Source organism: Chlamydotis macqueenii, chromosome 1, assembly GCF_036417535.1.
Source record: "Chlamydotis macqueenii isolate bChlMac1 chromosome 1, bChlMac1.mat, whole genome shotgun sequence".
Lineage (NCBI taxonomy): Eukaryota > Metazoa > Chordata > Aves > Otidiformes > Otididae > Chlamydotis > Chlamydotis macqueenii.
This window is the reverse complement of record NC_141556.1, coordinates 214,956,458-214,979,626: the sequence shown is the minus strand read 5'-3', so window position 1 is coordinate 214,979,626 and position 23,169 is coordinate 214,956,458. Positions and strand designations below refer to the sequence as shown.

Here is a 23,169-nt window from a genome sequence, read left to right as displayed (position 1 = left end):
CCCCCCGCATCTGGGCAGTCCCCTGGCAGCCCCCCTGGCAGCCATGAGGGGTCCTTGAGCCGCGACGCCACCGCACCGCTGCGAGGAAAAGGGGCTCAGGAATGGGAACCCCCGGCTTCAGGGACACGGCGGGACGGGACGGGACGGGACGGGACGGGATGGGACAGCCGGGGGGGCCGGGGGCAATGGGGACGGCCCCGCTGCAGGGCCCCCACGCACCCACTCAGCCCTGCCAGGGTGCCACCGGCCCCGGGACACCGGCCAGTGGATGAGGCGTTTCGCAGAGCCGCGGCTGTGGGTGCGGCTGGCTGCGGGGTCTGCCAGGGGCTGACGGGGACGGGGCGGGGGGGCGCAGCAGGGCTGCTTTTCGGGGTGTCCCTGCCCAGCCGGCTGCCCCGCCGCCCGCCTGTCGCTGGCTGCAAGCGGAGTAAAGCTTCGCTGCGGGACCGGGGCGTCTCCGGGGGTTTCCTGCGGCTGCCTGGGCTGGGGGCAGCTCGTGGGGGCTGCAGCTGGGGTCTTCTCCAGCCCCCCACATCCCCTGCCCCCCCCCAGCCGGAGCATCCCGCAGAGCGATGCCCGCGCCCCAGGTTCTGCTGGAGGGGTCCGGGGTGGGGGGGTGGGGTCTCCCGCGAGGGTCTGTTCCCCAGCCCCGGTACCCGGGAGGGGGCGGGGGGCTGCCCCGTGGAGCAGCACGGGGGGCTCAGCGGCGCCGTGACGGGGGGACAGCCCCGATCGCCGGGGTGCAGAGGGGAACGCAATGGGCCCAGCTCCCCGGGGGTCTCCAGGGCTCCCCACCCTCCTGGGCTGGGAGGGGGGCAGGGACGGGGTCCTGCCCTCCACGGGCACCTCCTCTCCCTCCCCCCCTCACCCCACGGGTGCCCCCTGCGCCCACGGGCAGCCCCCTCCCCAGGACACGGGTGACACGGGGCAGCGGCGATGTTTTAATGAACCCCGGGCCCCACGGCCGGCCGCAGGCACACCCGGGGCTGGCCCGGGCAGCGGCTCGGCGCGGGGCACCGGGAGCCCCAGGCGCGGCGGGGCCAGCAGACGCGGGGCCGTGCGGGGCCCACGGCGGGGCGGGGAGCCAGGCCTGCAGAGAGGCGTCCCGTCCCCAGGCAGCGGCGCGGGGAGCCGCGCCGCGGGGCGCTCACCCGTCACGAGTTGCTGCCCGGTCTCAGCCCAGCCCCCCGCTCTCGGCAGGCGCCGGGGCCGGGGCGGGGGGCAGCCAGTGCAGCTCGCTGGTGCCCGCGCCGAGGGGGCTGAGCACCACGCAGGTGAAGTTGGTGTGCAGGTGCCGGGCGTCGAAGGAGCTGAAGTGCAGGTCGCGACGCAGGGCCACCCCCGAGCCCCGCGGCTCCTCTCTGCAGACCCAGCGGGGACCCGTCAGCGCCCGCCCCAGCTCCGTGACGCCCCCGCGTCCCGGGACCCCCCGTCCCCGTACTCACAGCACCGTCCCCTCGCGCACGGCCCCGTCCGGGTGCAGGTTCTCCACGAAGGAGCCGTTCCCCAGCCAGTAGAGCAGCGTCAGCTCGGGGAGGCCGCTCACCGCCTCGCACCACACCGTCACGCTCTCGCCTGAGCGGGGGGATGCCGGGGGTCAGAGGGGCTGCCAGGGTCCCCGGTGCCCCCCCCGGGGCCAGGCTGCCCCTGCCCTCCCCCTCCCAAAGGAGAACGTTCCCCTACCTCACTAGCACCCCAAAAACCTCAGGCTCCCCCAGGCTGGGGGGGCTCTCACTGCAACCCCCACCCCCATCCCCAGGCCGCCCCTGCCACGGCCGCGGGGGTCGCTCACCCGGGCGGGGGGGGTCTGACGGGGTCCGCAGGCCGGTGATGCGGGGGGGCTGCAGGGCCATGGCACCTGCAGGGGAGAGCGGGGTGAGGCGGGGGGCAGGGGGCAAGAGCTGCACACCTCCACCAGGCAGGGTCCCGCAGAGGCCCGGCCCGGCCCCCCCGCGGCCCCCACTCACCCGCGCAGGGAGAGGCCAGGGCCCAGCAGAGCAGGGGCAGGAGGAGCCGAGCGGGGGGTCCCGGGGTCCCTGTGGGCAGAGAGGGGGTCAGCGCTGGTCCCCCCCACCATCCCCCTCTCCAGCATACCCCCTCAGGATCCTCCCCCCAGAATCCCCCCCCCCAGTATCCCCCCTCAGCATCCCCCTCCCTCCAGCATCTCCCCCAGCACCCCCCCCAGCATATTGCCCCCAGCATCCTCTCCTTCCAGTATCCCCCTCCCCAGTACCCCCCCCAGCATGTACCACCCAGCATCCCCCTCCCCAGTATTCCCCCCGCACCCCCCTCAGGTATCCCCATCCCAGTATCGCTGCTCCCCAGTATCTCCCTCCCCAGTATCCCCCTCCAGCATCCCCCCCCCCCTACCCCCAGCATCCCCCTCCCCAGTATCCCCCTCCCTAATATCCCTCTCCCCAGTACCCCCCCCCAGCATCCCCGGGGCACCCGGCTGGTTCCCCCCCTGTCCCGGGCGGTGCCCCCCCCCGCCCCCCGCCCGGGTCCCGTCGCTGCCGTACGGGGAGGGCGCGGCGCAGCCATGGGGCAGCGGAGCTCCGGGCGGCAGCGACTTGTGGGGCGGCCGCGATTTATGGGGCGGCCCTCGGGGGCGGCAGCGCCGTGACTCAGCGGGAGCCGCCCTCGGCCCCGGCCCCGCGTGTCCGCACCTCCCCACTCGGGACGCGGGCAGCGCCCCCCGCGCTGTGCCCCACGTGTCCCCTGTGCCCGGCTGTCCGCACCCCGTGCCTCCCCCCACCTGCCCCGCACCCCCCCCCCGTGTCCGTGGGCACCGCAGGGACGCCGGGGAGGGGGCTGGTGGGGGCTTGGGGGGCGCAGGGGCTGGGCTGGGGGCAAAAGGGAGGTGGGAGAACCCCCCCCCCCGGGACTGAGCCCCCACGCCGGGGGGGGGGGCCCTGGGTGCCGGGAGGGACGAAGGGGAGAGACCCCCAGGCACCCACTCGAGGGTTTCGCTCCGAGCCAGCGCCGGGAGCGCGAGCGGGGTCAGCGGGACCCCCGGGCCAGGCCCCTCTCCGGGCTGCCCCCCCCCCCCCCCCCAGGCGCGGGGGTTTCTACAAAATCCGGCGGCCCCGGCTGCGGAGCTGCTGCGGGCGCGGCGCGGGCACGGCCGTGGGGCAGCGGCCCCGGCCCGGGCTCCGCGCGCGGGAGACAAAAACAAAAACAAAAGAAGAAGAAAGCCCCGAAAACCCCGGCGGCGTTCCCGGCAGCCGCTGCCCGGTTCCCGGAAGGGCGCTGCGGGGGGGGGGGCGGGGGGGGTCCACCCGCCGGGACGGGGAGAGGCGGCGCGCGCTCCCGCAGCACCCACGGGCGCCGCCGCGACGGACACCCGGCGCCCTCCAGGTCGGGGTGCGGGGGCTTCGTCCGCCCCCCCCCCCCCCCCCGCCCTCCGGGAGCACGGGGGCCGGGCCGCGCCCCCCCGCGGGGAAGGCGGCCAAGAACAGCGCCGGGCCGCGGCTCCGCTTCCAGGACTCTATTTCCGCGTCCAGGACTCTATTTCCGCGTCCGGCACAACCCCGCCGCGCGCCTTCGCCCGAAAGAAAACCGAGAGCGCCCCGCGGGGCGCGTGGCGCGGCCCCGCACCGCCTGACGCGGCCCCGCCCCCGCTGCCCGCACCCCCGCACGGCACAGCCCCGCGCCCCCTCGCCGGACCCCGAAACGCCCCCGGCCGGCCCGCGCCCGGCGCTCCGTCCCTTTTATTGCGGTGCCAAAACCGAGCGAGCCCCGGCGAGGCGCCCCCCGAGCCCCGGGACACCCCGGGACACCCCGGGACACCCCGGGACGGGGGCAACCCGCCCGTGCCGTGCCGTGCCGTGCCGTGCCGTCACCGGGGCAGAACCGCCACGGCCGCGGGCCCCCGAGGGAGGGACGTAGAAAAAACGGGGGGGGGCGTACAAACGGGGGACGCGGGGCAGAGCCCCCCCCCCTCACGGCACCGGGCAGCGCGGGGTCCGGCCCGCGGCGCCCCCCCCCCCGGGCCCCGCCTCTCCCCGCAGCGCGGGGGCCCGGCCCTGCCCCTGCCGCCCCGGCTGCCGCGGTGCGGGCCGCTGCGGGGGGGGGGGGGGCGGGGAGCAGCCCCCAGCCCAAAGCGCGGCACACGGGGCGCGGCCGCGGGGGGCCGGGGCGCAGGCGGCTCTTTTCGCCTGCGATACAAAGTTTTAAATACGCTCATTAAAATAATTGCTTTAAAAAAAAAAAACCAAAAAAAAAAACCAAACAAGGAAAAGCCTCCCCCAGCGCTGGCGGGGGGGGGGTCCCCGCGGAAGGGTCCTCCCCCGGCCCCCCCCGAGGTCCTGAGCGCCGGCGCCCCCGGCCGGCTGCTGCCCCCCCCGGCGCGTCCCTGCGCGGCGCGGCGCGGCTCGGCTCGGCTCGGCTCGGCTCACTCCAGCCCCAGGCCGTAGTTGATGGCCTGCACCAGCCCGATGATCACGGGCTGCCAGGCCACCAGGTACCGCAGCCAGTCCAGCAGCTGCCCGTACATGACGTGCGGCCGCTCCCAGCTGCGCGGGAACGAGTTAAAGAGCCACGGGGAGGGGGGAGAGCGCCCCCCCGCCCCCCCCACCCCCACCCCGGGGACGCCCAGAGCGGCCACGGGACAGCGGGCACCGTGCCGCGTCGGGGAGGGACGGCTCCGGCCGGGCTCACCCCGGCAAGGAGAGGCTGGGCTGCGGCCGGGTGTCCCGCGGGGTGCGGGGGGCTCCGGCTTCACGCTCTCCCCCTCCTCCTCCTCCTGCTCCTGCGGGGATCTGCCCCCGAGCCGGGGCCCCCCCGAGCCGGGGCCCCCCCGAGCCGGGCCCCCCCCGAGCCCAGGCCCCCCCCGAGCCGCGCAGGCAGCAAACCCGGCTCCGCAGGGACCCACGCTCCCCCACGGGAACATCCAGCGGTGGAAAAGCAAAACCTGGGCTGTGGGGTCACCCCCCCGCAGCGGGGCGGGGGTCAGCGCGGGGCTGTGGGGCTTCGCGAACGTTTTCGTCTCCCACTCGAGGGAGCAGCGGCCTCGGTGGGGCCCGCGGCCCCCCCAGCTCCCCGATGCGCCGTGCCGGCCGAGGTGCCCGGCTCAAGGACGGATTTCGCGGGGTCCCTGTCGCCGCTGGGGGCTGGCAGCGAGCCGCCCGGGGTGCCAGCGAGCCCAGGGGAGCAGGCCGCGGCTGGCGGGCACGGCCCGGAGCCCCTCGCGGAGAAAGGATACGGGTTACTGAACATCCTCTTGAGATCCACCTTCTCTTTGCAGTACGGACACGTCTGCTTCTTCCCAACGATGCACCAGCCACGGATGCAGAACTCGTGAAACCTGCGCAGCAGCACGTTAAGGGGAACTCCCTCGGGCTGGGGGAGGGGGCTGCGGCCGAGCGCCGAGGAAAACTTCGAGTTTAAAAAAGAAAAATGCACCCCCAGGCGCAGCGTGGGGACAGGAAACAGCCACGGCGCGCAAGGACGCCGCGTTGCACAACTGCTGCCCTTTCCTAGAAGGCGCAGCACCTTCCAGGCGCGGCGGAAGGGGCTCCCGGCGCGGCGGAAGGGGCTCCCGGGGCGGCGGGAGGGGGCCGGCAGGGCCTCGACCAACGCGCCGGGCACCCGTGAGGCACAAACCCTTCACCACAGGCGCCCGCGCGCGCCGGGGCCGGGGCCGGGTCAGACGGACGCGGGCGGCGGGGCAGAGCTGCCGGGAAGCTCCCAGAGCCGATGGCGAGAGCGGGGGCCGGGCCGGGATGCGTCCGGCTGTGCGATGCCGGGGCTTTGAGCGCCGGGAAGGTGTGTGCGGCCCAGGGGAGCCCTGCGAACGACTGCGTGCGTTACACACCGCTCCTCAAAGCCTTCCCGGATTAACGACATGAATTTCCCGCAGGGCCTGACTTCTGGGCGGCAGCTACGCTCCGTCAGGCAGACGGGTGGCGAGGATTCGCCCAGCCCGGAGGAGTCACCGGGAAACATGAGGTGGCTGCAGACGGGGCCGCGCGGCGCAGCTCCGGGAAACATGAGGTGGCTGCAGACGGGGCCGCGCGGCGCGGCTCCGGGGTGAGGCGAGGCCGCTTGCCGCGATGGGGGACTCTGCCACGCACCAGGGTGTCGCCGAGCAAACAGAAACTGCCCTGCTGACGCCTGGGCTGCTCAAAGCACGGGGTAGGGCCAGACAGGAGCAGGGCCGGCAGATCCCGGGACCACCGCGCGCACCGACGCCTCTGACAGCCACGAACGCCCCAGCTGCTGCGGGGCGGGCGACGACGCAGGCCCAGGCCAGCGCCCGTCTCGCCAAACGGTTTGCAGCGCTCAAATTCAAGTTTTGTCAGCGTGACATTTGCTCGAGCCCGGTTCGGAAACCACCTCGCGGCCAGCATCGCACGCGGTGCCAGAGGACACCCCAGCTGAGTCACCCCCGGGAAAACCCCCGGCTCCATCCCGCGCTGAGCAACAGCCAGCACTTCCAGTTTCAAAACCGACCGCGCAGCGATCAGCTGACGGGGAGCGCTGAGCAATGCCAGGGCGCCAGAAACCCCGCACGCGGCCGGAGCCCCCGGAGTTCTGGGGAAGGAGGAAGCTGCCGGGTCCCCGCAAAGGCGGCTGGAAAGCGAGGCGCAGCTCCACGGCAGCGCTGGCGGAGCGGGGGGAACCGGGGAGGGGAAGGAAGAGGAAAGAACCGCTTGTAACGCACGCGGAGGCGGCGAGGAAGTGATTTCAGGGAGCCTCTTCCCGTGCCAAGTCAGCTATGACACGGACGAGGACCACGTGCGAGAAAATCAGCAGCGAGTCCCAGGACAGGGGTTTCCTCACCCCAAACTGGGGGTGCCAGCCCCGGCGGGGAGCCGGCTCCGGGGGAGAAGGATACACGTGGTTGCAGGAGAGGCGATAGGTGTTCTCGATGATCCCCTCCTCGTTGACGTTGACGAAGATCTGCTGGCCGCAGACGGCGCAGACGCTGTCGGAGAGGTGCTTGGTGGGCATCCCCGAGGCGCTGTAGAACTGCGCGAGGGCAGAGCAGAGGGAGAGCGGTGACAGCGGGAGGGCACGCGTCCCACGCCCGCGTCGGCGCGGCTATGCCTTAAGGAGGGCTGGGGTCAGCGCCCCGGGGGTCCAGCCTCGGCCTTTTGGGCTTAAAAACCTCGTTTACAGGTCTGGCTGCGGGGAAACTACAACAGGACGGGGAGCTGCTCAGTGACGTGGCGGCCCACGGCAGCCCGGCCCCTCTGCCCGCCCCGCACCCCCCTCCCCGTGCCAGGGATCGCCCCCTTTGCTCCCCGACGGCTGGGGGCGAGAGCGGGACAAGCTGGAGGGCGCAGCGTGGACGCCGCGCCAGCGACCAACCGCCCTCTCGGTGAAGAACCGTTTCCTCACGTCCAAGCTGCGCTTCCCCTGGGATGGCCTCTCGCCACCTCGGCCGCCCTCCCCCGGGCGCGCTCAGGGTGCGACGTTCTTCGGACCGCGCGCAGGACCTGAGGTGGGGCCGCCGCCGCGCGGTGCAGAGCGGGACAAGCGCCCTGCCCGACCGGCTCGCGACGCTGTGCCTAGGCACCCCAGGACAGGTGGCCCTTCTGGCTACCAGGGCACGCTGCGGACTCATGTTCAACTTGCCGTCGACCCAGACCCGCAGAGCTCTCTCCGCAGGGCTGCTCTGCAGCCTCTGCTCCCCCAGTCTGTACGCGTAACCGGGACTGCCCCGGCCCAGGTGGAGAACCCAGCGATAATGTCGCACGGTTGGCGACTGCCCAGCTCTCCAGTCTATCCCGATCTCTCCGTGAGGCCTCTCTCCACAGCTCCTCCCGCTTCAGTATCGCCGGCAAAACACGCTTCCGGCAGAAACCTGGCACGGCTTCGCTCCCGGCAGCCGACGGAGCCCTCGGGCTGCAGTGCCGGCTGGTGGCGCGTCCCGGGCACCCGCTGCCTACGCGGCGGCAGGCCCGAGCTCTGAGGGGGTGTCCCAGCGCGTGTGGAAGGGCGGCCGGCGAGGGGCTGGGGCTCCCCGGCCCTGCCGGGCGGAAGCTCCGAGGAGCAGCAGCAGCAAGCTCAGCGGGCAGGAGGAACCGCGCAGCCCAGGACCCCGAAGAGCGGCCGCTGCGGGGCAGGAGTTAACGCACCCGCAGCGCGGCCCCCGGAGCACGAGCGCTCCTCGGCACGGGACTGCAAAGGCCCGGGGAGAGAAAGATTGGTGAGGAGTTCCGAGGGGCTGAGCAGACCCTTCCGCTCCTCATCTCCTGTGCCGGAAAAGCCGCAGAGGCTTCGCTCTTGAGGAAAGATCTCGGAGCAGCTCTGCTGCGTCAGAAACCTCCCAGCCCAGACCCAGAGAGCGCACAGCGAGAACGGCAGCACCCTCCTCACCAGGGGAGCTTGGGGGAGGCAAAAGCAGCCGCTGCGACTGGCAGGTTTCAGCCCCCGCCCCGTATCGGGGCAGGGGTCTCGCCCGGGGGGCGGCACGGCGTTAACTCACCCCGATGGTGGAGGCCATGTAATCCGCGCACATCTCGGCGAAGTCCCGCTCCAGCACCCCGTAGTACAGGCCGTAGAAGAGGAGGGAGATGCCGAAGTCCATCGCGTCTTCCGGTTTGATCCTACAGCAGGAGGGCCCAAAGGGCATCAGGGGCTTTTTTTAGGGGGGGGCGGCAAAGAAAATCCCGCTGCTGCCTCCAGGCTGGGCGCGCGCAGAGCCGCCGGCACGGGGCTCCGCAGCCACCCTGACCGGTTCGGGTACCGGCATCTCTCCCGTGATCCTCCCAGCGGGGAGAGGACACCCCGCGAGCGTCTTTGGCCCCGTTAACCAGGTAACACAACCGTTTCTGTGGAGTTGCGGCCAGCGCCCGCTCCCACACCGGGGGACACCCCCGCCCCAGGGGCGGGACCCGAAGGACTCACTCACCTGAATATCAAGTTAAGCCCAAAAAGTGTAAACATCACAGCCATGTAGCCCACGATTCCGGTGGCATAGCTGATCTTGTAGATTAGTAGAAACCACTTATAAACCAGCCTGCGGAAGAGTCGAGACACGAATTCAGCGGCTTGGCTGCTCCCGAACGAAGCTGCACCGAGCACCTAAAGAGCTTCACTTCTAAAAACCCTGGCGTTGCGTGCGGCACTTCGCCTCCACGCGGGCAGAGCTTTACACTTCTGACCCAAACTACGGCTCCGCCGCCACGGGCAGCTCACGCTCTTGACTTCCAAACTAGAAACCCCGGGATCTCCAAAGGGCGCAAGCGAGCGAGCTTCCCGCCGGGAACGCCCTCGGTGAGGCCGCCGGCCCGGGTGGGTTAGCGCTTTGCTTTGCGCGACCCGCGCGGCGTGTGGGGGCTGCGCGTCCCCGGGGCGCACCGCTGCCTAAATGAGGCGCCGAACTACAAAGCTGAAGACGGGGATCTGCGACGGTGAAACTGGGAATCGCTCCTGGTAACGGGTACCCGGGGGTGGAGGAGTTTTCCCGGGAAGGCCTGTACTGACCTGGGCGTTGTCTGTACCAACGGTTTGCGAGTTGCCCTGAAGGTGACAAAAGCTGTGACGGCCGAGAAGAGCACCCAGATCACCAGGAACCGCCACCAGTACAGCTTGATCGTGAAATACAGAGGCACTACCCACATCTGGAAGAGGGTGACCATCTGCGGGACGGGAGGAAAGGCGTTTTGAGCCGGTTCTCTGCTCGTCGGACGTCAGGAACACCCTGCAGCGCCGGCAGCCGTTCTCCTGCCTGCCGAGGGCCCCGAGAGCACCAGGGAACGCGGGAGGTTCGGCCTGCGGCACCCCACACCCAGAGAACTGACTGAGGGAGCCGGGGGCAGCAGCCAGGCGGGGTTCGGTAGCAAAGGCCCAGAGCTGGAGGGAGAGGGCAGAGGAAACAGCGCAGAGTGAGGCAGAGGCCATGCCCACCCAGCGAGCCGCTGGCAAGCGGCTGTAAAACCCTCACGGCCCCGAACACGGCGGCCACAGACCCCTCAGGCAAGCGTTACACGGGGAGAGGGGCGCAGCGGAAGGTTTCAGGCTCGCCTCCGCCCCACAGCGCGTTCCCAGAACGGATCTGCGCTCGGCAGCGCGGGCGGCGGGGAAGAGGCAAACCGGTTCAGGTTAAGGTTCGCGCAGGACGGCGGGTGCGGCCTGGAAACATTAATTGTGATAAGGAAGTCGGAGTGAGGTTGGCTCGGGTGAAATAACCAAGCTGGAGGCCGCCGGGCGCATCCGTCCTCATCCCCAGCCACAGTCCCCACGCGCTGCTGGGAGACCAGGGTGTCTCAGCACCAGGCAAGAGGAGAGAAAACAGGAACACGCTTCTCGTCAGCTACAGGCCTGCGTGGCTCTGCGCCCGCGTCCAGCCTCGAGAGAGAACGGCCGCGCGGAGACGCTTACGTTGTAGGAGCGCGGGTGCCTCTGCTTCCACTGGACCAGCAGCAGCTGTGCCACCACGAGCGTGGCGATGAGGATGAGGACCATCTCGGCGTGCATGGCCTCGTGGCCGCGGTGCTTGGCGTGCATCCGCGCGTGCTCCACCCTGCGACAACAGGGAAAGGGCGGCTGAAGGGCGCGCGGGCACGGGCCGGGCGCTGACAAACACGGCGGCACGGGGGAGCCGGGCCGAGGGGCCACGGAGGAGCCTCGCGGGGCCGGGTGCTGCGTCGCAATCCAGGAGAAAGGACAAAAGGCTTCTCCCAGGCTGGCTCGTCTGGGGACCCTGAAAGCCGAGACCAGCCCACCCTGCACGAGGGAGGCAGAGACAATCACGCTGAGGCACCCGAGCTGACCAACGTGGAGTGCCCGTCTGGGGTAACTCACCCGGCAGCTCAGCGGTGCAACAGTCAGCTGAGCGGCTGTTTGACACCCCGAGCGCACACCGACGCTCAGCACCGAGCCCCCAGCCCAGTTTCAGAGCCCCCAGCCCAGTTTCAGAGCCCCCAGCCCCGTTCTCCCTCTCGCCCAGCTCAGGAAAGGCCGGAGGGGCAGGGAGCTCACAGCCGGTAAAACCTCCAAGCGCCAGCAAATCGCTTCTCCCTCTGCCCTGGGCAGCTCCGTTCGCATCCCGGAACAAGCGATTTCCAGAGCGGTGCTCTGCAGACACCCGGGGTTCCCCTGCAGCTGGTGCCGCTTGGTCAGAACCAAGGCAGAAGTAAGACCGGTAACGCCGGACGGCTCGGCTCTAAGCTGCCAAGACAGCCGACGCCGGGGGGAAAAACCGCCAAAGGCAACAAATACGCCAGATTCTCCCATTCTGAGCCGCGCTCTGAAAACGAACAGCGAGAGGGCCGGTCTCCCTGCGCTTTCCAGCAGGTGTCTGGCTGGAATCGGTTCGGCCAAGGAAGAGCAGGAATATCTCGGGGGCAGTTGAAAAGCAAACACATTGGTACTGCCTTTCAGGAGCGTTCATAGCTCCCCTAACGCCTAACGCTGCGCAGCGAGCCGACCCCCTCCTCTCGCGCTGCGACCGCCTGTGCTGCGGGGAGCTCCGGGCAGGGGCAGGAGCTGGCTGCAGCGCCGGATCGCCTCCCAGCACGGGCTCACCTCCATCTCTCCTCCGGGGACAAGTGCGAAAGGTCGACCTGGGGAGAAAAAAAAAAAAACAAAAACCACCAAAGGAATCAGCCGCTGCACCGGGGAGCGGCAGCACCAGCCCAAACGGATAACGCTTATCTTATCACCCCACGGCGCAGGTGCCGGTATGCCCCACACCGGCAAGGCTGCACCGCGTCTCCGCTGCCCGCTCGCCGCCAGCAACGCCGACACGGCGCCGGCTCCCCGTTCTCCCGGTGAGACCCGCTCGGCGCCGACGGCGGCCGCAGAGCCAAGGGCAGAGGCGTCCCGTGACGGCCCCGGGACTGCTCTCGGAGAAGGAAAACCCACGTTGGCAGCCCAGGCGGGCGGCTCGGGGCACACTGGGGCCCAGCGCGCGCCAGAAACAGAGAGGGGGGTCCGAAACGCCGCCAGCCTCAGCGCCAGCAACAAACTACGACCAGAAAAATTTTCCGGAAAGAATCATGGAAACAGAAGGATTTCGGACTTGCTCTGCTGACGCGGCTGGAGGCTTCTCACAGGCATTACGGCAGCACGGTTTTTGCCCGACGGGAGCAGCCGAGGGCGACGGGAGTTGCTGTTACTGGTGACAAGAGACGATGGGCTGGCGCGAACCGTGCTCAACGCGAGCCAACGCAGGGCGCTAAGGGTGCGGGGCGCCAAGGCCGGCTGGACGCAGGGCGCTAAGGACGCCCTGACAGGTCTGGGGACGGAAGGAACCAGACCAGGCAATTTAAAATCCCCGCTGCGCGGAACCGCGGCTCTGTGCTAACCTCAGCGTGCGAGCAAGCAGCCCCCAAACCCGACCCAGAGGCCGAGTCTCGCAGAGCCCCTCGGATTGCTGTGGTGTAAATCCTCTCACGGCGAGGCGTTTGGCGGGGAGGGGCGGGGGGACCTTCGACACCGCGCTTCAGCCTCGCCTGGGGCTTTGTGTCTCCCCACAAGAGCTGCGGGGGCCTCCAGCACCGGTCACGGCCCCGCACGGGCTCGCCTGGCGCTCGCCCCAGGCTGGCACGCACCCCGACGCACGGCGCTGGGGACGCGGCAAACGAGATCCCGCGCCTCTGACTTCACGTCGTGACACAAACCCACGGAAAAACCTCCGGCGGCTCGCCGGGGCCGGGCGTGGAACTGCGGGGTTCACAAAACGCGGCTGAGGGGCCGGGGACCGCGCTTGTCCCGGCTGCGCGGCTGGCCAGCCCCAAACGGCCCGCACCTGGCGTTCACCGGCAAGCAGGCGTGCAGCCATAAAAAGAGATTAAAACCACGTCAGAGCGAGGACGCCGTTATCGCATTTCCCCGCACGCGCTGGAGATGCGTACGCAGGAGCGGGCTGCACCTCGCCCCAGCCGATCAGCGCGTACGGAGCCGCGGGCTCGGCTTCGATCTTTACCCGGGGGCTCTCCCGGGGACGGAGAGCGGCGCGCGGCAGATCCCTCGGGAGCGTTCCCCGAACGGTGCCTCGCAGCCAGCACCTCGGATCGCAGCCGGGCTCACTGCTCGCTTCCTCTGCGGCGACTAATTGCACCCCGGGGGGAGCAGGCAGGGGCGCGCGCGCGCGGCAGCAATCCGCCTGCGTGCCGCTACACATCTGCTGCGCTTCACCCCGGAGGCGCGCCCGCGAGAGCTCGGTCCCCGGGGCCTCCAGCAGCCCTGCGGCACGGAGACCGGGGACAGGTCTCCGAAACCCCTGCTCGAGCCCGCTGCCTGCGCAGGAACCGCGTGCCGGCGGTGAGGACCGAACGCCGGCTCCGAGAAGCGCGCCGGTATGGCCGCAGTTCCCCGAGTTCCTGTGTTCCCACAGCAGCCGCGTGCAGATGCAGGGCTTTAGGCGCTGCTTTCCCGTCAAGAAGCCAGCTGCACCATTTGTAGTTACAACCGCTCTGAGGAACGGGAAAAAAAGGAAAAAATGAACAATGCTCTCGAGTCACGGCAAGCAGGAGAAGCCGAGAAGCCCCAAGCTGAGCTCCGGCGCAGGGCAACCCCCCGGCAAGCGCCGGGGGCTCCCGCTGCCCCCAGGGACCCCTGCTCTCTACCCCAGCCCTCGCCGGATGAGGGCATTCTGCAAGCTCAGAGCGCAGCGCCTTCAAAACACACAAATTATTTTTTTTTCCACTCAGGCAGCGGCTTCTGGCCACCCGTCCCCTGCACGGCTGCAGCCAGGCCGCTCTGCCCCGCGCTCGGGGGCCATTTCTCTCCCCCTTTCCTTCGGCGCCGTCCCCACGCGCACGGAGCGGCCCGGCTCACGCCCTCCCAGCCCGTCCCGCCGGCGTGTCCCGGGGAAGCGGGCTCGCTCCCTCGCGGGCGCACAAACCCAGCGCCTCGCGGACGGTTTTCCCTGGGTTACAGGGACTGCGCTGCAGCGCGTTCCCCGCAGCGACGGCTCCCAAAATAACTCTGTTAAGGGGCCCGGGCCGTGACAGCCGGGACGCTCACGGAGCAGTCGATGGCTGTCGGGCACGACCCGGCAGCGCAGCCGCGCCGAGCCAGAGCCAGGCCTCCCAGTTAACTGCTCCTTCACCTGCCGCCACCGACACCCGGTCCGCGCCCCGAAAACCACCGGCGCCGCTGCCCCGAGCGCCGGAGCCGGGGCCGGGAAGCGCCTGCTCCCGCTCCGTCTCCCGTCTGGGCCGTCTCGTTTTCACAGCCGGGTTTTGGGTCCCTTTCCCCGCCAGCCAGGCCGAACAGCCTCCGCTCTTCCACGCCCTTCACCCGCCCGCAGCGGAGAGCGGCGAGAGGAGCCAGGGCGACCGACGAACGCGGGGATCGCTCTGCCGAGCCGCTGCCCTGCGGCCTCCGCCGGCTGGGGGCACCGGCGCGGGACGCACTGGAGCTCTCAGAGCAACTCTAAAAACCAAGGAATTAGGAGTGAGGTGCTGTGCCCCCCGTCTCCCCGGCACCCAGGAACGGCTCAAGAGCCCCAGCCCCCGCTGGGGGACGGCGGGGAGAAACCGGACACGGGCGAGTACAGCCTGACGCTCCCCTCGCACACGACTGGCCGTGGGAAGGAACCCGTGCTGCTCCCCGGGCTCCGGCGCGGGCAACGCCGCAGGGCCACCACGCACCGGGGACCCCCAGCACCGGGACGGCCGGGAGCACCACCTCCCTCGGGGAAAACGCAATCGCTGCGGTTCCCTCGGCACAAGTCCGGAACCGCCCGCTTCCCGCGCTCCAGAGGCAGGAGGAGCTCCAGGCACGCGCACCGCGGCCTGCTGCGAGCCGGCTGGAATCTCCTCACGCCCTCAGTCCGGGAAGGGCTACGGGGACGTTCTGAGGGGCTACGGGGGACGTCCTGAGGGAGCTCAGGAGGACGTCCTGAGGGGCTACGGGGGACGTTCTGAGGGGCTACGGGGGACGTTCTGAGGGGCTACGGGGGACGTCCTGAGGGAGCTCAGGAGGACGTCCTGAGGATGGAGAAGCAGCGGCTGGCGATACCAGTTCCAAGACGCAGCCCAGCCTACGGCTCCTGCTGGGAGGCTCTGCAGCATTTCGGCCACCAAAACCAACGGCGTCCAGCATCGGCACGCACGGCGGCGGGCAGAGGCACAAGGGGATCCGGGCCGCCTGGGCCCTGAGCCCACCCTCAGCGTTTGTTTCACGTCACCCACTGGGAACAACCCGAAATTACTGGAAATAAATCCGCAGGCCGCCGAGAGCCTGGCCGTTCACCCAGCGCGGATTTTGAAGAGGCAGGCTCTCCGGTGAAAGCCTGAAGGAAGTCTGGGATCTCACTTCCTCGGTTCTCCTGCTCGCAAACAGCGCGGCCACCGCCGGCGGGGAGCAGGGAGGCCCCGACGGAGCAAACGCTTCGGTAACCGCAAACGGAACCTTTGAGGACAGCCCGAGCGGCACGCGGGCAGGGCCAGAGCCGCCCCGAGCCCCGCGCTCGGCGTTCATCCCACGTCAAACTTCTCTCGCATCTCCAGCCCCGCCGTTACTGGTGCGCCGAGATCCCAGGACAACACAACGCACGGGTTCTGTCCCGACAGACACGGATTTTGGGGAATCGCAGCACAAGGATAAGCCCAGCCCGGCGTGCCCACCCTCTCTGCCGGCCCCAAAAGCGTTTTCCCCACGGACTGAAAACCGGGAGCCTCCCTCCTGAGGCTCAGAGCCTTCAGCTCTCCCCTGCTGTTACAGGGAACTCGAACACCCGCGCGCTCCTCCAAGCCTGGCTGCAGAAACAGCTCTCCGGCGTGAAAACCACCGGCGAACACCCTGAAACACCACAGGCAGCAACCCGCGGGCGGCCGGTTCGCGGTTCAAGACAGCCGGTCACGGGATGTGGGGCGGAACCCTCCCGCCACCCCGCCGCACCCGCTCCTCAGCGGCGACACGCCGCACAGCGAGGACGCGCGAGCCCAGCCGCACAGAGGGAAGCGCCACGGCGTGACCTTGCCGCTAAACTCGCCAAACGCAACCTTCAGCGCCTCGGAACTTTTAAACCAAACCAGCGGTTCTCGAGGGAGAGCCCTGAAACCCCCCGAGCGCACCAGCAGACCGCCCGGCCGGCAGAGCCGCTCTGCAAGCGGAAGCAAAACTCACGAGCGTGACGCACAGGTGACAGCGAAGAGCCGTGGCGCGGCCCGTGCCAGCAGCGCCAGTACGGCGGCACGTGCGCCGCGCACGCCGCGCTCCAGCTGCGCGGAAGCGGGCGAGCCCCACTCCCGATTCCTGCGTTCCGAGCAGATTTTGGTTTTCTCTCAGCTTTGTCGTTTTTCGTCTCCAGGAACGCTGGAACCCCAGCAGGGGCACGGCAGCGACAGCCCGCTGCCTCACGCGGTTTCCATCCCCCAAGAGCACCGAGGGTCGCTGATTATCGCGGGGCGGGCGCCGCAGGGCGCAGCACCGAGGCGAGAGGCCGCGGCGGCTGCCAGGCGGGCACGCCACCCGCGCTGCCGGCGTCCGAGGGCGCCCCGCGCAGCCCCCCCGCAGATCCCCCCGCTTTCCGAAACGCGGATCCCGCCCTGGTCCTGCGCAGCTTTCCCAGCAGCCGGTGTTCCGGCCGGGGGACGAACGAACAGCAGCAGCCCCGCAGGTGCCCGCAGGCTGTTCCCGAGCCCCCCCCGCCCCCCGCCCCCTCCTCTGCCCACCCCAGGCGGCTGCTCCATCCAGGCCCCGGCGCGGCCCCCCAGCCCCTCACTGCCTCCGAGCCCCACGGCGGCCCCGCAGCCCCTGAGGCCCCTTCTCGCAGCGCCCCGCAGACCACACCTCACCCAGAGCCCCCTAACCCGGGGTCCCCCAACCTCCCCCTGCCCCAGAGCCCCCTAACCCGGGGTCCCCCAACCTCCCCCTGCCCCGGAGCCCCCTAACCCGGGGTCCCCCAACCTCCCCCTGCCCCAGAGCCCCCTAACCGGGGTCCCCCAACCTCCCCCTGCCCCGGAGCCCCCTAATCTGGGGCCTCCCAACCTCCCCCTGCCCCGGAGCCCCCTAACCCGGGGTCCCCCAACCTCCCCCTGCCCCGGAGCCCCCTAACCCGGGGTCTCCCAACCTCCCCCTGCCCCGGAGCCCCCTAACCCGGGGTCCCCCAACCTCTCCCTGCCCCGGAGCCCCCTAACCCGGGGTCCCCCAACCTCCCCCTGCCCCGGAGCCCCCTAACCCGGGGTCCCCCAACCTCTCCCTGCCCCGGAGCCCCCTAACCCGGGGTCCCCCAACCTCCCCCTGCCCCGGAGCCCCCTAACCCGGGGTCCCCCAACCTCTCCCTGCCCCGGAGCCCCCTAACCCGGGGTCCCCCAACCTCCCCCTGCCCCGGAGCCCCCTAACCCGGGGTCCCCCAACCTCTCCCTGCCCCGGAGCCCCCTAACCCGGGGTCCCCCAACCTCCCCCTGCCCCGGAGCCCCCTAACCCGGGGTCCCCCAACCTCCCCCTGCCCCGGAGCCCCCTAACCCGGGGTCCCCCAACCTCTCCCTGCCCCGGAGCCCCCTAACCCGGGGTCCCCCAACCTCCCCCTGCCCCGGAGCCCCCTAACCCGGGGTCCCCCAACCTCTCCCTGCCCCGGAGCCCCCTAACCCGGGGTCCCCCAACCTTCCCCTGCCCCAGAGCCCCCTAACCCGGGGTCCCCCAACCTCTCCCTGCCCCGGAGCCCCCTAACCCGGGGTCCCCCAACCTCCCCCTGCCCCGGAGCCCCCTAACCCGGGGTCCCCCAACCTCCCCCTGCCCCGGAGCCCCCTAACCCGGGGTCCCCCAACCTCCCCCTGCCCCGGAGCCCCTCAGAAGCCCCCCAACCCCCCCCGCCTCACAGCCCCCCCGCCCTAACGCCCCCCGCACCCACTCTCCCCCAAGCCCTGCGAGCTCCCCGTGCCCCAGACCCTCCCCTCCTCCGCCCCGGGGACCCCCCGAGCCCCCCCCACGCCGCCCACCCCCCTCCCCGCCCTCCCCGCGCCTGCCGCTGCCCCCCGCCAGCGAGCCCCCGCCCCTCCCTCCGCCGCCCCCCGCCCTACAGCCGCCCCCTTCCCCTGCCCGGGGCCGCCAGCCCGCGCGGCCCCCCGCAGCCCCCCGTTACCTCCTCCACGTCGCGATCGACGGGGCCTCCAACCTCCACTTCCAGCACCGCCGCCATCTTGCCCCCCCCCCTTCCCCAGGGGCCAGCTGCTTCCGCCACCGTCCGCCAATCGCCGGTCGCGCCGCGGCACTTCCGGCCAATCGCTGAGCGCGGCGCTGCCGCGGCGACCAATCAGAAGAGAGGAGGGGTGGGACCGCCGCCAGAGGCGCCGCTTTGGGCAGCAGAGCGGGGCGAGCTGTCACAGCTAGGGATCATCTGCCGTTTCCAGTCTCCGAGCGGGACGCACAACCCCCGCCCGCCGGCCCGGTTCCCCCGGCCGCCTCCCGCCGCGGGGCTGCCGCTGCCAACGCTCCCAGGCCGCAGCCCGCCCGCCCGCCCCCCCCGCCGCTTCTCCCTGCCCCCTCACGCTGTTTCGGCGGGAGCGCACATGGCAGACGCTCCCTGAGGGGCCGCCGCGCGGGGCGGGGACGCGGCGCTGAGTCCCGTCAGGCACCGCGGCCGAGCGCGGGCCGGGCCGGGGGCTCCGGCGGGGCGGGGGGGGCTCGGCCCGGGGGGGGCTCGGCCCGGGGGGGCTCGGCCCGGGGGCCTGGGGCCGGGAGCGGCGGGGCCGAGGCGAGGAGGGGCCGGCGGTGAGCGGGGTCAGAGGTCGGGGGTCAAAGGTCGGGCGGTTTGGGCGGGAGATTCGGGCGGCGGCGGGATCGGTGCGGCGAGGGGCGAATGGGGGGGGCTGTGGGGGGCACTGGGGCGTGAGTGGGGCTGTGGGGGGGAGCTGGGGGCTACTGGGACGGCAGAATGGAGCTGGGGGTCCGCGTGTGGGTCTGGTGGCGCTGGGTGGGGGGGCTGGGGGTTGTGGGGAAGCACTGGGGGCACTGGGGAGGCTGACCCGGGCTGGGGGGGGCCGTCAGTCGGTTGCGGGGGTCGCTGCTGTGGCCAAGTGAGGCTGGGGGGCGCTGGGGCGGGGCTGGGGGGCTGCTGAACGGGGCTGGGGGGCTGCTGAACGGGGCTGGGGGGCGCTGGGGCGGGGCTGGGGGGCTGCTGAATGGGGCTGGGGGCTGCTGAACGGGGCTGGGGGGCACTGGGGCGGGGCTGGGGGGCTGCTGAATGGGGCTGGGGGGCTGCTGAATGGGGCTGGGGGGCGCTGGGGCGGGGCTGGGGGGCTGCTGAATGGGGCTGGGGGGCTGCTGAATGGGGCTGGGGGGTGCTGAACGGGGCTGGGGGGCTGCTGAATGGGGCTGGGGGCTGCTGAACGGGGCTGGGGGGCACTGGGGCGGGGCTGGGGGGCTGCTGAACGGGGCTGGGGGGCTGCTGAATGGGGCTGGGGGGTGCTGAACGGGGCTGGGGGGCTGCTGAATGGGGCTGGGGGGCGCTGGGGCGGGGCTGGGGGGCTGCTGAATGGAGCTGGGGGGCTGCTGAATGGGGCTGGGGGGTGCTGAACGGGGCTGGGGGGCTGCTGAATGGGGCTGGGGGGCGCTGGGGCGGGTCTGGGGGGCTGCTGAATGGGGCTGGGGGGCTGCTGAATGGGGCTGGGGGGTGCTGAACGGGGCTGGGGGGCTGCTGAATGGGGCTGGGGGGCGCTGGGGCGGGGCTGGGGGGCACTGGGGCAGGGGTGGGGGGGTGCTGAATGGGGCTGGGGGGCGCTGGGGCAGGGCTGGGGGGCGCTGAACGGGTCTGGGGGGCGCTGGGGCGGGGCTGGGGGGCACTGGGGCAGGGGTGGGGGGGTGCTGAACGGGGCTGGGGGGGTGCGGGGTGAGGTTGGGGCCAACAGGGGTAACCGGAGCGGCTGCCGCCGTGCCCCCCAGTGCCGCGGCCGGGCCCTGCCCCGTCCCGTTGCGGAGCAGCCCCCTCTCTCCTCGCCAGGCGCTGGAGGGGTCCGGAAGGGAGCAGGATCCCGGCCGAGGCTGCCCGCCGGGAGACGCCGATGGCTCCGGTTAAAATCCGCCACGTCGTCTCCTTCTCCTCGCAGGTCTGCGGGGCGCTTCCTGCGGCGGGGCTGGGCGGGGGGCTGCAGAGCCCGGGGTTCCCTCTGAGCTGCGGGGGATCCCGGTTCGGGCCGTGACGGGGCGCAGCGCCACGGCTCTCCCCGTCGGGCGCTGATGGCGTCTGTGCCGCGGCGCGCAGGACCCCAGGTACCCGGTGGAGAACTTGCTGCGCGAGGACGGCCCCCGGCCCTGGCTCGGCTGCCCCCGGGAGCGCAGCAGGCAGCTGAGAGCGGAGCTGCAGCTGGAGAGAGCCAGTCCCATCGGCTACGTGGACGTCGGTTGGTGTCCCCGCCGTCGTCAGCCGCGCCCTGGGTGGGACGCCGGCCCCGAGCCTCACGCCCCTCTGGCCTCAACGCAGGGAACTGCGGCTGCGCCTTTCTGCAGATCGAGGTGGGCCGCTCCTCGTGGCCGCTCGACCGGCCCTACCTCACCCTGCTGCCCAGCGTCGCCCTGATGACGCCGGCTGACTCAAAGCTGGGCCGGAACCGCTGCGGCGTCCGGATGTTTAAGGAAGGTAAAGGATCGCCTGATCCGAAGGGAGAGGCTGGGGGGCTGCCGGTGGGATGCGGCAGGCTGGGGGAGCGCGGAGGGGGATGGGGAGACGGGCAGTCGCGGCCGTCCCGTTGGCTGCGCGGCCTCGGGAGCATCGCAGCAGCTCTGCTCCCCGGCCCTGGGCTGTCCCGTGCCCGTACTCCCCCGGTTGTCGCCCTGTCCTGGTCCTGGAGCGGGGACGGTGGCGCAGGGTGAGGAGCGGGGGTGGGAGTGCGACGCTGGGGCCCGGGCAGTCCCCGGTCTGCCCCGACCGCTGCCCCCGCCCTGCAGCCGATTTCCCGGCGCTGGCGGTGGGGCAGAAGTGGGACCGCCTGCGGCTGACCTGCAGCCAGCCCTTCAGCAAGCACAGCCAGTTCGGGCTCTCCTTCCTGCGCGTGCGCACGCCGCCGGAGCCCGAGCACGCCCGCCCGGCCCCGGTAGGCGCCTCTCAGCCCCCGGTGCCGGGGCCGCTGCCGCCCCTCGCGTCCCCGCTACTCGGCGCGGGGGCACGGCGTGGCGGTCGCCATTCCCTCGTCCCGCAGGAGGAGGCCGAGCCCGCGGACAGCCCCTGGCGCTCCAGCCCTGCCTTCTGCCGGACTTTATTTCCGGAACCGCACTCGTAAGTGGCCTGGGCTGGTCCGTCTCCGTCCTCTCCCTGCGCAGCCGTGCCCGGAGCCCGCTGTCCCCAAGCGCCGGGGCTGACGATCGCTGTGTCTGCAGGAGCTCCAGGGAGGAGGAGCGGCTGAAAAGGCGCCTGCAGCAGCTGGAACCGGGCGCCCGGAGCCCGGCCTGCCTCAGCCGCCCGGCCCGGATGGTGCTGTTGGCGGCGCGGAGCCGGGCGCTAAGGCCCGGAGCCGGCACGGGCGCTGAGCCGGAGCTGCCAGCCGAGGGCCCGGGAGGCCCCGCGGTGCCAGGTGAGCCAGAGCTGCCGGCGCAGGGCCCGTTGCAGCGCCAAGAGCCTCTACGGAGTTGGCATGCGCTCCCCAAAAACCATCCCGAGGGATCTCAGCCGGCCGCGGGGATCCCACCTGGAGTGGACTGGGGTGACTCCGCCGCTCCTCATGCCCGGAGGGATCGCAGTTCCCTCGGGACCAGTCCCCGTCCTCGCTGGCGCGAGTGAAGCGCGATGGTGAATCCCGCGGCTCCGAGCCGTTTACGCCCGCGGCGGGGCGGCGGGAGGAGAGGCGATGGTTTCCCGGGTCCCGCGGATGTTTTCCGCCCGGGCGTGGCGCCGGTTCGGTTCTCAGGCGGGAGCGCGGGCGGGTGCAGGGGGGTTGTTCCTCATCCGCCGTTCCCCAGGCTCCGCGCGGGACCCCCCCGCAGCCCCGCCGAGGGCGCGCAGGCAGCTGCACGGCAGGCAGAGCGCTCCGAGCCCCGCGGGCAGGTAATCCCCCGTCACCGCCTTTCTCCTCCGCGGTTTCTCCCCTCCGAGTCTTTCCCAGCCAGCTCCCTCCCTTCTCCCTCGCGGCGGTGCCGGCTCCGGTGCCGGCTCCCCTCGGGCGGGCAGGGCAGGGCGCGGCGGAGGGACCCTGCGCTTTGCCAACCGCTCCGCAGGTCTCCGCCAGCCGCCCCGAGAAGGGCCGGGGCAGGAGGGCGAGCCGGAGCCCGCGGCCACCGAGAGCGACGGGCCCGGAGGGGCCGCAGCGGCGGGGACAGCGCGCGCGGGGACACGGGCGTCTGTCCCGTCTGCTCAGGTGGGCGCTGGGCGCGGCGACGGAGCTGGGGCTCTTTGCTGGCGCGGGGTGGAGGAGGGCTGTCGGGGGGGCCAGGCCGTGAGCCTGAACCCCACGCTCACCCCCAAGGCCCCGGGCCAACCCCGTCGCCTCCCCTTTCCGCAGGCCGCTTCAGCCGGGATCTGCTCCCCGCGCACGCCTCTCGCTGCGGGGAGGACGCGGCCTGGCCTCCCCCCTCGCTGGCAGGGGCGTCCCGCGAGGCCTGGGTGCCCTGCCCCATCTGCAGGCTGCCCTTCGGCGCGGCCGAGGTCGAGTGGCACGCCAGCGCCTGCGGGGAGCCGGCCCACGGCACCGGGTAGGGCCGCGAGGACAGCAGGGTTGGGGGGACGGAGAAACCCCGCGGCGCGGCGGTTGGGGGAGACGCTGGAGCCCCGGCGCCGGGCCCGGCTGTGCCGCAGCGAAGCGCCAGGGCAGGAGCGTCGGCCACGCCGGCGGAGGCGCGGCAACGCTCGGGTAAATTTGTGCCGATGCTGGCGTGGGGACGGAGCGGTCGCTTCTGTCCCCAACGCCCCGGCTTGGGGACCACCCTGGGGCGTGGGTGGGGGTCCCGCGGGCGGGGAAGCGCAGCGATGACGGGAACTGCTGCTGGAGGAGAGTCAAATAAAGGAGAGAGAAAAATCTGCAGCTGCCGCAGCGCGTCCCTGGGCGAGCGCCCTGCCTTGGGGCGCCTGGCACGGCGGGTGGGGACGGCCGGGGGGCGAGGGGGAGGAGGAGGCGGCAGCCGCCAGCATTTTGGTCCCCTCAGGCCCCGCTGGGGTCCCTGGTGCCGCGCCGGCCCCGCAGCGGGCGGAGGCGAGGCCGTGGCGGTGGCGCGGCCCCAGCTCCAGCAAAGCCAGCACGTGCGGGGCCCGTGGAGAAAGCCAGGAGAAAAATACAATTTATTTACAAATAGAAACGCTTTAAAAAGGCCCCCTCGCCCCCCCGGAGCGCCGGGGGG

At 71.9% G+C, this 23,169-nt stretch overlaps 3 protein-coding genes across 3 annotated transcripts; 1 reads left to right on the top strand and 2 right to left on the bottom strand.

The window, feature by feature from the left end:
• Window positions 1-921: 921 nt before the first annotated feature.
• IL18BP (interleukin 18 binding protein) lies at window positions 922-2,656 on the bottom strand. Its single transcript, XM_086739849.1, has 5 exons — window positions 2,520-2,656; window positions 1,968-2,036; window positions 1,793-1,858; window positions 1,446-1,575; window positions 922-1,361 (listed from the first exon to the last, which is right to left on the bottom strand). The coding sequence occupies exons 1-5, from the start codon at window positions 2,539-2,541 to the stop codon at window positions 1,175-1,177; spliced, it is 474 nt and encodes a 157-aa protein (XP_086595975.1). The 5' UTR covers window positions 2,542-2,656; the 3' UTR covers window positions 922-1,174.
• A 1,635-nt stretch (window positions 2,657-4,291) lies between these two features.
• Window positions 4,292-18,051, bottom strand: RNF121 (ring finger protein 121). Its single transcript, XM_086739841.1, has 9 exons — window positions 17,990-18,051; window positions 11,479-11,516; window positions 10,333-10,474; window positions 9,436-9,590; window positions 8,861-8,968; window positions 8,435-8,555; window positions 6,839-6,972; window positions 5,204-5,305; window positions 4,292-4,514 (listed from the first exon to the last, which is right to left on the bottom strand). The coding sequence occupies exons 1-9, from the start codon at window positions 18,044-18,046 to the stop codon at window positions 4,394-4,396; spliced, it is 978 nt and encodes a 325-aa protein (XP_086595967.1). The 5' UTR covers window positions 18,047-18,051; the 3' UTR covers window positions 4,292-4,393.
• Window positions 18,052-18,531: 480 nt separating this feature from the next.
• XNDC1N (XRCC1 N-terminal domain containing 1, N-terminal like) lies at window positions 18,532-22,531 on the top strand. Its single transcript, XM_086761203.1, has 10 exons — window positions 18,532-18,618; window positions 19,847-19,952; window positions 20,108-20,246; window positions 20,327-20,482; window positions 20,791-20,936; window positions 21,042-21,118; window positions 21,220-21,413; window positions 21,799-21,883; window positions 22,054-22,193; window positions 22,338-22,531. Exons 2-10 carry the CDS (start codon window positions 19,908-19,910, stop codon window positions 22,529-22,531), a joined length of 1,176 nt encoding a protein of 391 aa, XP_086617329.1. The 5' UTR covers window positions 18,532-18,618; window positions 19,847-19,907.
• The last annotated feature ends 638 nt before the right edge of the window (window positions 22,532-23,169 follow it).

What these genes read in the sequence shown, in the direction of transcription:
- XNDC1N (XM_086761203.1), top strand. Translation starts at nt 19,908, where the DNA reads ATGGCTCCGGTTAAAATCCGCCACGTCGTCTCCTTCTCCTCGCAG. An exon ending in TCGTCTCCTTCTCCTCGCAG is followed by an intron (nt 19,953 to 20,107) that starts GTCTGCGGGGCG and finishes CGCGGCGCGCAG; the next exon opens with GACCCCAGGTACCCGGTGGA. An exon ending in TTATTTCCGGAACCGCACTC is followed by an intron (nt 21,119 to 21,219) that starts GTAAGTGGCCTG and finishes CTGTGTCTGCAG; the next exon opens with GAGCTCCAGGGAGGAGGAGC.
- IL18BP (XM_086739849.1), bottom strand. Translation starts at nt 2,541, where the DNA reads ATGGCTGCGCCGCGCCCTCCCC. An exon ending in GGCTGCGCCGCGCCCTCCCC is followed by an intron (nt 2,037 to 2,519) that starts GTACGGCAGCGA and finishes CTCTGCCCACAG; the next exon opens with GGACCCCGGGACCCCCCGCT. An exon ending in CCTGGCCTCTCCCTGCGCGG is followed by an intron (nt 1,859 to 1,967) that starts GTGAGTGGGGGC and finishes TCTCCCCTGCAG; the next exon opens with GTGCCATGGCCCTGCAGCCC.
- RNF121 (XM_086739841.1), bottom strand. Translation starts at nt 18,046, where the DNA reads ATGGCGGCGGTGCTGGAAGTGGAGGTTGGAGGCCCCGTCGATCGCGAC. An exon ending in ACATGGCCTCCACCATCGGG is followed by an intron (nt 6,973 to 8,434) that starts GTGAGTTAACGC and finishes GCCCTCGCGCAG; the next exon opens with TTCTACAGCGCCTCGGGGAT. An exon ending in AAGAGGATGTTCAGTAACCC is followed by an intron (nt 4,515 to 5,203) that starts GTATCCTTTCTC and finishes GTTCCCGCGCAG; the next exon opens with CTGGGAGCGGCCGCACGTCA.